The following is a 12,175-nucleotide window of genomic DNA, read 5'->3' as shown; positions in this document are numbered from 1 at the left end:
AGTGGTCTTTCTACTAAAAAGTCCTATGTGCTTTGACAATCACTGCTCAAATTTACTGGTGCTACAGAAACACACTAACGTAACGATCTTGAGAAATCTCTCTGAATAGTACCATGATTCTCAACAAAAAAATTCCTATCTCATAAAGTATAGCACTTAAAACACAGCACTTTAAGCATAGCACTTAAAGACTATGATAGCCAATGCCCTTGGGCGCATTCCTCCATCTAATTAAAATGTCTGTCCTACAAGTGATTTATAGTATTTGTCATCACCTAGGGTGGATATATAGACTGGTGGCTACAGACACTTTGGGACTACAAAGCATTAATTACCATGCTAGTGAGAACGGCTTCTAGCAAAATCTCAAACAGTAGGATTCTGGTCTCTCTCTGACACAAGGTAATAGGGACATAACTTACATCCATCTCCACAGAACAAGGAGCCCATTAGTGTAAATCAAGAAATAGAACTTCAAGGCTTGAAATGAGGACCCACCGTAATTCCTTAAGGCTGATTCTAAGCCAAGGAAATAACACCAACATCACTATCAATGCTAAAAGTCATCTGACATGAGCTAAATCCTCTCCAAGCCTGAGCAATTTAGGTTTGGATCAATTTAATTCTTAGGAGGTACTAACTTTGATAAGACATAATTCATTTTGACTGCTTAAAACCAAACCAATTACCCCAAAAGAGAAGAAATGATGTAATTGCCTAACACGTGGAGGCAGAGGCTTCAGAGATGGAAGAGTCCTTAGAGATATTCTAGTGTAGCCCCCTCACGATATAAACCAGGGAACTGAGACCCTGATACACGGAGGCTTGCCTGTCACAGTTGATAGGTGGCAAAGCTACACCTTGAACCCAGCTCTCCTGACTCCCATTATAGCACAGCACTTACATCTTGCTGGAAATTGTATAATGAAATACAAAGAGAGATTTTTTTAATTGGGTAGTTAATACAATACTAATTTGCAGTTAAAGTTAAATCCCCATATATTTACTAATAAGCCAGCTTCCTTTAAAATTTTAGGACACAAATATATATAAGCAAAAATAAACATCTAAATAAATATACATCTAATTTACTTGTATTAATTAATTAATAAATTGATATATATCTAAATAAATCTAGATAAGCATATCTACATATACATGTTAAATGTGTGTGTGTATCTGTCACACATCACGTGAGCTAAGGCGACAGTAATGCTTTGGCTGGAGCTTTGGTTCCCATATTCTGAGTACAAAGGCTTGAGCTATAGTAGGCATCAAAAACTCAAAAATCTTCCAGGACCGAGAAGGTAACGAGTCCAGAGGGCTGATTTTATAACAGCGAGTAGTAGGGTCTGTGGCAAACTGGAGCACAACAGAACTAAATGCCTTCAGATTCAATGTCAAAAACATTTCTGCCAAAAGAACACATCTGCCTGGGGTCCATGGGCCTAGGAGCTATCAGGCTTTTTGTTGTTGTTGTTCTGAACTAGATGGCCCTCTGGCTTCAACATCCATGATGCTTTTGGGATCTGTACAAATCTTAGGGTATTTGGCGGTTCAAATAGGGTGTCACTATTTTCCGCCTTTGGGAGTCAAATGTTTCTTCAGGTCATCTGTTCACAGGCATCACAACTTAGTCCCTCCCAAACTTTCCAAAGATGGAAATATTTCTATGGATCAGGAACATTTACCTTTCAAAATGGCATCTGTGATATCTCTCTGGGAAAGCAGTATCAGGTCAGAAGTTCCTTTTCTTCTTTTGAGGAATGATTTTTCACAGTCATTTAACTGAAGCAGGCCTGTGGCTATCTACGCTGGTGCCTTAAAATCAGCTGTCTGTATTGCCTCCAGGAAACTGTTTCTGATCTCTTCAAACCAGGTGCTCACCAACACCTCAGTACTTATTTTTGTTCTGTACTTTGCTGGTTGTTGGTTTTTTCCCCCAAATCTGTCTCCCCCTTGGAACTACAAGGCCTGTGAAGGAAGGCCATGTCTATCTTGTCTACTTGCCTCTCCAGGGTAGAGCACAGTGCCCAGCACAGAGGACATGCTCAGTGATGGATGGATGCTCACCAAGGGCTTGGCATTTCATACAGAAAATATGACCAGTCTGTTAGAGTAGCTACCCCAGGAGCAGAACAGATGAATCTTAGTCAATCACCCATATACTACACCCTGAACTCCCTCTGACCAATATCACACACACTGGGCTCCAAGAGAGTCCAATCCACTCATAGTCCATCCTTTCCACATGGAGGGGAAGGTGAACAGCAGCAATCTCAGGATGCTGAGGGAACACCAAGGAGGACCAAACCCAGACTGGGCATGTCAGGGAAAGTTTTCTGGATAAGTGATGTCTATAATGAGGCCAGAAGCACAGGTAGGAATTAGCAAGGTGGCCCTTGAGGAATTGAAAGACGCCCATTGTGACTGGGGCACAGAGTGTGCATTTGGAGAGGGCAGAGCAATAAGGCTCAAGAAAAAATCAGGGGCCAGCCATGGAGAACATTCTATACCATTTTAAACAGTTGTGCCTTAGCAAAGAGCAATGGGAACCACTGAAGCGTTTTAAGTAAAGGAATGACTATCAGCTCGGCAACTGAGAAGATCATTTTGGATACAGTAATGATGAGAGTGGAAAAGAGTGGTCAGGCACTGAGTTTCCACTCGGGCCTCAATTTTACCATATTCTAACAGAACAGAGCTGAGCAGTCAACACAAACGGAGAGCCTGATCTAGTCAATTGTTTTATAAAGTAGAAAAGAGACTACAGAAAATCCAAGGGACCTCTCTCATTCTAAGTAAATGCTGCCCATCTCATAAAATGCACTGCACTTTCACTACCACAACTAGTCACCATTCTAAACACTTGCTAGCTACTAAAACTGTACTAAGAGTTGCATAAGATAAAATGATTCACAGTCTGCCCACCAACATCATTAGCTCTCCAAGGTTGAAGTGCAATCTTTAAATGCTTATTTCTTGCTTCTGCCCTGAATTTAACATGTCCGGCTCACACAATACTAGTGAACAAAGTTACAACATATTAACAGGTTTAAAAATCATAGTCTTTTAAAATGAAGAAAAAGCAAGGAATTTTCCATACACAAAGTTTTCAATCCATTACCATATTCAAAGGGCAGAAAAATCTGGCCCAATCTTTCAAACATACATTGATAGGTCATTAATTGATTTAAAAGAGGGACACTGTAATAAATATAATAATTGGTCACTCCCCAATTATTTTCGCTTATTTTAGAATGATGAATAAAATATTTAAGGAAAGGTGTTGCCAAAGTATTTATACTTTACTTGCCCCAAAATCACATAACAAAAAGCATTATTTCAACAAATATTTAGTGCCTACTAAATACTGGAACCAGCCCAACTGGTCTAGTGGTTGAATTTGGCATTCTCACTGCCGTGGCCAGAATTCGGTTCCGGTCAGGGAACCACACCACCCATCTGTGGGTTGTCATGTTGTGGCAGCTATGTGCTGCTGTGATGCGAAAAGCTATTCCACTGGTATGCAGGGTCACCATAGGGACAGGTGTCAGTGGAGCTTCCAGACTAAGACAGACTAGGAAGAAGGACCTGGCCACCCACTTCCAAAAACATTGGCCACGAAAACCCTACGCAGAGTAGCAGAACATTGTCTGATGTCATGAGAGAAGGTGAGAGGATGGCGCAGAAAGTCGGGGCAGGGTTGTGCTCTGCTGTACACAGGGTCTTTAGGAGTCAGAAGCCATTCAAAGGCACTAATAACAACAAACCCCATACTGGACACTGCTCAAGATGCTGAGTTTAGATCAATGAATAAGAGAGGTGGGGTCCCTGCTCTCCAGGCCTTTACACACTAAAGGAGGAAAATACAATAAGCAGATGGATTCACAAAATGATCTCAGAGAGTAATGAGCGCAATGAAGGGTGACAAGATAATAACGTGGTCTGGAAAATGCTCTGAGGGGGCAACATCTGAGCCACAACCTGCATATGAGACGCAGCCAGCCCCATTGCAGCACAATTCTTACCATGAAACTGAGGACACAATATATCCATACACTGGAAAAAACCTCCCTCGAGATGCTAAAATATGTTTTTCCCCTGAACACTGTGAGTTAATCAGTCAGTGTTAGACACTCCTCACCAATTGGCTCGGAAAAAAATAAGTGTGAGAATAAATAAGCACACTAAAAAGTACAAAAGACAATGAACCACTAGATAATGAATCTGGAAGAACGTTAATGCTGTAAATTCATGCATGTGGATCCAGGAACCAAGAGAAAAGATAATCAACGATTGCCCAGTGGTCACTTGGCTGCTTCACCTGACAGGACTACGAAACAGGTAGCTACCTCACTGAGAAGCTGAGAGAAAGCAGCCCTCCAGAGCTTCAGGGAACAGAATGTCTTCAGGAGGGCTGAACCAGGAAAACAGGCTGGGATCCCGCCAAGCAGGTCCTTCCTTCCTGAGGGGATGCCAAGGTCTTTCCATGACGCAGCCTCCCCGCATGTCCCCAAGCTCTGCATTAAGCATTAGAGGCCGGTCCCCATTTGGAAAGTCAGCAAATAAAAAGCAAATACGTGAAAGAAGGAAATAAGGTTTTAATTTAGACAAAACTTCGGTTTTCAGAAGTCCAAGAAATGATGCAAAATAAATAAGTTCTAGAAGAAACAGAAAAAACTGACAGTGATAATTTAGAAAATGAGACTCTGTCCAAAAATTAGAAATTATATTTAATGAATTTGGGTCTTTTTTATGCTTTATATTTTCTGCACTAAAGAGGCAATGTCATTTTCAAGAGCCAGCCTTGGCTCAAATTTAATTCAGTCACTTAATTATTTAACATCTTCTTTGGTAAAATAGGGATAATAAATCCTCATTGTTTTTTTCCTACAGCTTTATTAAGGTATAATTGTCATACAATAACATGCACATATTTAAAAGTGAGCTATTTGATGACCTTGGACATAAGTCTATAACTGTGAAACCATCACCACAATCAAAATAACGAATAGATTCATCTCCCTCGAAAGTTTCTTTGTGCCTCCTTGTAATCCAGCCCCCCGTCATCTCCACCCCTCATGCCCAAGCAACAACTGATCTGCTTCCTGTCACCACAAACTAGTTTTAATTTTCTAAAATTTTGCCTAAATGGAATCGTACAGTATGTATTCTTATTTGTCTGGCTTTTTTTACTTAGTATAAACTATCTTGAGATTCATCCATATTGTTGTGTGCATCAAGAGTTTATCACTTTTTATTGCTGAGCAATATTTCATTGTGTGAATACACAATTTGTTTAACCGTTCACCCGCTGACTGACATGCGAGTTGTTTCCAGTTTTGGAGCTATTACAAATAAAGTGGGTACGAACATTCACGTACAAGTCTTTGCATAAATGGTTTCATTTCTCCTGGTAAATACTTAAGAGTAGCTAGGTCACGTGGTAGGTATGTATTTAACACTAAGAAACTGCCAAACTGTTTTCCAACGTGACTGTACCATTTTATATTCCTCACAGTAGTGTAGGAGAGTTCCAGTTGCTCCACTTCCTCATCATCACTTGGTATGGTCAGTCTTTTTAATTTTAGCCTTTGGATTTTGGTTTTAATTCACTTTTCCTTGATAACTAATGATTTTGAGCATCTTTTAATTTGCTATTTTCCATGAAGGTGCCTATTCAAATCTTTGTCTCACTTTTAAATTGGGTATTTTTCTCATTAAGGTGTTAAGAGTTCTTTTACGTATTTGCCTTACAAGTCCTTTGTCTGATTGAGATGTTGCAAATATTTTCTCCCAGTCTGTGGCTGTGTTTTCATTTTCTTAAGCGTCTTTTGAAAAGATACAATTTAATTTAATTCTTAATTTTGATAAAGTCTGCTTTTATTATTTTTTAATGGTGCTTTTTGTGTCCTATCTAAAAAATATTTGCTGAACCCGAAGTCACTAAGATTTTCTTCTGTTTTTCTATAGAAGTTTTAACAGTTAAACCCCTGTTTAGGTGTATGGTCCATTTTGAGTTAATTTTTGTAAGGTGTGAGGTAAGGGCCAATGATCATATTTCTGCATTTGGCTATCCAATTGTTCAAGCACTTGTTCAAAAGATTATTATTTCCCAATTGAATTGCCCTTGCATCTTTGTCAAAAATAAATAAATAAGCTGACCATATACGTGTGGATCTATTTCTGGACTCTCTTCTATTCCACTGATCTATACATAAGACTCTCTTTTCTCCAATACCACGGTACCTTGATTATGGTAGTGTTATAGTAAGTCTTGAAAACAGAAAGTGTAAGTCCTCCCATTATTCTTTTTCGAAATTATTCTTAGACAAGTCTAAGTCCCCATGTCTTAGAATCAGTCTGTCAATTTCTACAACAGAGCTTGCTGAGATTTTGACTAGGACTGCATTAAATCTATTGCACTAAATCTATTGAACAATTTGGAAAGAATTGAGGTCTTAACAATATTGAATCTTTCATGAATCCATTCATGAACACAGTATATCTCTCCAATTATTTAGATCTTTAACTTATTTCTGCAATGTTTTGTCATTTTCAGTAACTAAGTCTTGTATATCTTTTATCAAATTTATCCAATTTCATATTTTTGATGCTCTAAGCGGTATTTTTTTATTTCAGTTTTTGATTGTCCCCTGATAGTATATAGAAATACAAATCGATTTTTGCATATTGGTTTGCATCCCACAACCTAGCTAAACTCACTTGTTGGTTCAAGTAGCCCTTTGTAGATGTCTTAGAACATTCTACAATCATTTGTCTGCAAATAAAAACAGTTTTACTTCTTCCTTTGTAATCTGTATGTATTTTATTTTTTTAAATTGCCCTTTGCACTGACTGGAACCTCCAGTGCACTGTTGGACAGAAGTGGTAAGAGTAGACATCTTTGCCACTCCTGATCTCAGGAGAATATCATTCATTCTTTCACCATTAAGATGTTACCTGTAGGTTTTTCACTAACGTCCTTCATCAGGTTGAAGAAGTTCTCTTCTATTACTCAATTTTCTTGAGTTTTTATCAGGAATGGATATTGAATTTTGTCAAGTACTTTTTCTATATCTATTGAGACGATCATACAGATCTCGTTTTTTATTCTGTTAACATGAAGAATTGCACTAATTCATTTTTAAATGTTTAATCAACTTTGCAGTCCTGGTTATAAACCCCATTTGGTCCTGATGTACTATCTATTCACTATATTGTTAGATCTGATTTACTAAAACTTAAGAATTTTTATATCTATGTTCATGAAGGGCATTGGTCTATAGTTTTATTTTTCAGTAATGTTTTTATCAGGTTTCAGTATAAAGGTAATGTTGGCATCATAGAATGAGTTGGGATCCTTCCCTTCTATTTTCTGAAACAGTTTGTGCAGAGTTGGCAATACAGTTGGCCCTCAGCATCCACATCTGCAGATTCAACCAGTCACAGATAGAAACGCCTACTATGGTTGCATCCCTACAGAACATGTACAGACTTTTTCTTGTCATTATTCCCTAAACAATACAGCATAACAACTATTTACATATACATTGTATTAGGTATTATAAGTAATCTAGAGATGTTTTAAAGTACACGGGAGGATGTGCATAGTCTAAATGCAAATACTACATCATTTTATGTAAGCATTCATGGATTTTGGTATCCACAGGGGTCCCGGAACCAATGCCCCAGGGATAACGAGGGATGACTGTATTTCTTCATTAAATGTATAACAGAATTCACCAGCAAAGCCATCTGGAGCCTTCAGTTTGGCTTGTGAGAGGTTTTTAACCACAAGTTCAATTTCTTTAATAGACATAAGCTATCCAAGTGATTTGAGTGAGTTTTGGTAGTTTGCATCTTTCAAGGAATTTGTTCATTTCATCTAAATTGTGGAATTTACTGGCATAAAAGTATTCATAATATTTTCTTAGTTTTTAATGTCCATAGGATCGATAGTGATGTTCTCTCATTCCTAATATTGGTAATTTGCATCTTCTCTTTTTTTCTTGATTATTCTGGCTTGAGGTTTATCAATTTTACCAACTCTTTTCACAGAAGCAGCTTTTTCTTCCATTGATTTTTCTCTGTTGCTTCTGTTTTCTACTTCACTGACTTCTGTTATCTTTAAAATTTCCTTCTTTCTGCTTACTTTGGATTCAATTTGCTCTTCCTTTTCTAGTTTCGGGTGGAAACTGAGGTCTTTGAGATCTTTCCTAATTTAAGTGTTTAACACTGAAGTTCCATTTAAGAACTTCTTTAGCTATATCCCACCACTTCCTTGGGTTTTACATAGATTAAATAAAATATATACAGTCAGAAAAGAAATATTTGATTTCCCAATCTATATCACACACTGGGCTTGGTACTAGGAATACACTGCATAAAATAGATCTAACCCTTCTCTCATCAAGCTTAGAAGATAATATTGACAAAGCAGTACAAAATCAATGTCAATGATTTTCTTGATACTTAGAAAGCACATTAAGCCAGAAAGCATAACAACTTTTTTGTTTTATTTTAATGATAACGGTATCTTTTGTTTTTGTCTCTTCTCACGATGTAGCAAAAACTAAGTCGCTAGGTTTGTTAAAGTTCAGCAATTTGTAATTCCACTTGCAACACATAAATGTATTGTGGAGTAAATTCAATTATTCCATTTGTAACTGAATAAACTACACATTTCAATTTAATATACTAAACATAAGTATGTCTGTAATTCTAAACTTCAAAACTACCTTTAGATCTATAAAGAATCTTTTAAAAAATCAAGCATTCCATATATTTCCAAATATTTTCTTAAGATTTTTCTTAAAAATTAAGAAAGGTAACACTCTACCCATTCTCTAGCCTACCCTCCAGTGTCAAAATACCCAGAACTTTTAAATCTCTACCCCACTAACTGAATATAAATGCATGACAAATTGCTGGTTTCAAGGTTATTTAAAGGCTGATCTATCCCACCAAACACTCCTGTTTTCCAAAACACCACGGGTGGGTTTTATTAAACATCTAAGTAAAATTAATTCAGACAATTATAGATATAGGAATTTAATTTACATTTAAAGCTTTGTTCATCCCGTGGGATGAGAAGCAGTCTGCACACCTCCACCTTGTCAAGTGACCTGGATCTTCCCACACCTACGCTTCTTCCAGCCCTCATCTCTTGGTCTTCAGTTAGGCCAGAGGTTCTCAACCTTGACTGCACACTAAAATCACTTGGGCACCTAAAATCACTGATGCTGGGGTCCCACAGCCAGAATCTTATCTAGAGTATTTATAAGGGGGGATTTTTAAAGCTCCCCGTGTAATTCAAGTGTGCAGACTAGGGGTAAGAAAAACGAGGCTAGGTTCCCTCTGGGCAGACACCCTTCTAACAGCTGTCAGCGGGTCTGCACCACCAGCCTTCAGAACCTCATTCCTCTAGAGTGTTGCCCAATCGAACTCCTATTCAGACACTAATTCAATAATTCTATTCAGATTCCTGCACTCACCTCTGTTTCCTATCCAGAAATTCACAGGATAAAATGTAAGTCTCTAACTTTACTTTAGCCATTCCTCTTCAATCCACTTCTAAATTTCATAAAACAAGTTCAGCTGAAGGGAAATCAACCCAATATAATTTAATGATACAGTTAAACAGTCATGATAGGTTTTGTTTACTTCTACTGAAAAGAAAGGGACCGCTCCACAAGCCATCTGTAATTTTAGAGACTATAGGGCAAAACTATCCATTCCGCAAAGTATAAAATAAATATCTACATGAGTTTTCATTACTATCCATCTACTTCCACCACCGTTAATGGTGGAAATTAACACTGTTAATTTCAAACAGGTTTTCAATACTGATTCACATTCTAGGTTCAAAACTGATATTCTCCAGAACTTAAACCATTAAACTCATGAGAGTCTTCAAACAACTTACTCCATTTTGCCAAAGCAGCCCACTTCATTATAATTATCACTCCATCATGTAAATGTGAGAAGGATAACACTGCACCACAAAGACAGTATGAGGATTGAGAAGCAAAAGCATTTTAGCACTGTGTAGAGCGCTCTAGAAATTTTAATTTATTTACAGCAGAAATTTTGCCTCATGGGAACTATGTGAAAAGCAGAGGCAAGTGGGAAGTTGCGGGTAACTACTTGTTAAGACACAGAGACACCAGGTGAGGCAGGGAGGAATGGGGGTGGGGGCGGTCCACAAATCGCAGAGGAGCTCCCGCAGCTCGCAGACCTAGAGCAGGAGAAAGGCACACCGCAGGACTCACGCCTCTCAGACTGAGACCGAACTACTGACGCTACTTGCAAACACATGTAAACCTCATCTCCTTGGAAAACTGCTAAACAATAAAACTTTGCCAACGCAGACCCAGGCACTCCGATCCTTGCCAGTGTAGGTTACTGTACTTCTGGGACGTAATGGATCTGCATGCCGAAACACGTGTGCACGTCTGAGCGGCTGAACCAACACGTATCCATAAACATTATGAATAATACCTGTGAGAATGTATGGCTTTCTCCTAGGAAGCGCTTGACCTTCCTTGCCTTTCCTGAGTGTTACCCGCGTGCCGAGAGTTGGGGTGCCTTACCCCAAGTCTGGGCAAAGGGCGGAGGGTGACTGCCCCCGCCCCGACTTCCCGTTAGCCCAAGCTGCCATCCCGAAAGGGGTCGGTATCCAGGCTGGCTTCCTGGAGACGCACCTACGCCCTCACACACCCACCGCGGCCGCGTCACCTGTGCAGAGGCCACCTGGGGGAGGACCAAAGTCTGGAGGGAATTCCCGCTGCCGCGGAGCTCGGAAAGACGATGGGAAAGCGGGACCCGGGCGAGTTTTGAAAAACGGAGGGGGGAGACGGGGTCAAGTGGACACAACCAAGAGGGGTCCCAGCTACTCACCCAGCCCTCGAAGGTGTCCGAGGCGCCGGCCGTGCGCAGCAGCTCCTGGAATTGCAGGGTGCAGTTGGCCACGAAGTGGTCGTAGCCCAGGGGCGTCTCGTGGAAGACGGCCAGCTCGAGGTGGCCACCGTCGGTGACGTTGGTGCAGAACTCCTCATTGTACGTGGGTTTGTTGGTCTTCTGCTTGGTGCTGGTCTGGCCCACGCGCACCTGGTCCACGCTCACTGTCAGGTAGGGGTCCAGCAGCTGGTGGCCCTTCTTGAAGAGCGAGTGGCGCAGGGACCAGCGGGTGGGCTGCAGCCCCACGGCCTCGCCGATACGGACCCTCAAGTATCCATTGAACTTCATGGTGCCGGACGACATGCCGGCGCCTCTGCCCCGGCCCCGGGGGCCCGCGCTGGCTCGCCCGGGAGAGCCTGGAGCCCCTGCTCAGGGCAGCCCTCGCGGCAGCCGCAGGAGTGGAGGAAGCTCCCGGGAAAAGCAGCGCCCCAGACCCCCTCGACCGGCCATTCTGCCTCCTCCGCGGGACCTTCTCCTCCCCTCCTTCCCCCCCTCCCTCCCTCGCGAGGTGGAAAGGAGGGGAGCCCGGCGCCGAGCCCTCAGCGGGCCGGGGTAGCCCGACCGTCCCTCTCGAGCGCGGCACTTCCCGGGGGCTCGCCCAAGACTCGCCCCTTCTCCAGGGCCGGGAAGCTGCTCTCCCCGGAGAGCCGGAGCGACCCGTCCGGTTAGCTCCAGCCCCGAGCGTCTCTTGCCCCCGCCTCCTCCTGCTTCTCCTCCTGCCCCCGCCTCCGCGGGCTCACGCTCTCCCCCGCTCGGCGAGCTGCAAACCAGGAAGCAGCTGCCGCCGCATCCCGGGCAGGATCCTCGCGCCGCCCGGCTCCAAGTTCACAGCAAGCCCGCGCCGGCTCCCGCGCCTTTCGAGCCCCGGGGGCGTGGCGCGGGGCGCCGCCGGGCCTGCAGTCGGACGGTGGGGGCGCGCCCCGGGGAGCCCCGCGCCTGCCCGCCCCGCTCTGCGCGCTCCCCACGCGCGGGGTCTGGCGGGGCGCTGGGCGCTGGAGGGTAGCCCTGGTGCAGGCCAAGAAGGGAAGGGCTCGTGGCCTAGCTGGAGCAAACACCTGAGGCGTGGGAGACAGGCCAGGGGAGGGCTGGAAGGCCGGGAGGAGGAGGAGCAGGGACTCCGCGCGGCCTGGAGTCGCCCGCGCCCTCTCTCCCACCCTAGGAGGTGGGCTGGAGACCCTGACTGGCCTGACTGGCCATCTGGAAGAGGCCC

At 42.5% G+C, this 12,175-nt stretch overlaps 1 protein-coding gene across 1 annotated transcript in view; it reads right to left on the bottom strand.

The window, feature by feature from the left end:
• PRKCH (protein kinase C eta) overlaps nt 1–11,839 on the bottom strand; it is a 212,454-nt gene extending 200,615 nt beyond the window's left edge. Inside the window, exon 1 of the mRNA XM_014868498.3 lies at nt 10,906–11,839. Coding sequence (XP_014723984.3) covers nt 10,906–11,268 — 363 coding nt within the window. The 5' untranslated portion in view covers nt 11,269–11,839. The remainder of the gene's footprint in view (nt 1–10,905) is intronic.
• Between the last annotated feature and the right edge of the window lie 336 nt (nt 11,840–12,175).

This window comes from Equus asinus, chromosome 7 (assembly GCF_041296235.1).
Source record: "Equus asinus isolate D_3611 breed Donkey chromosome 7, EquAss-T2T_v2, whole genome shotgun sequence".
In the NCBI taxonomy this organism is placed as follows: Eukaryota; Metazoa; Chordata; class Mammalia; order Perissodactyla; family Equidae; genus Equus; species Equus asinus.
This window is presented reverse-complemented; position numbering and strand designations above follow the sequence as displayed.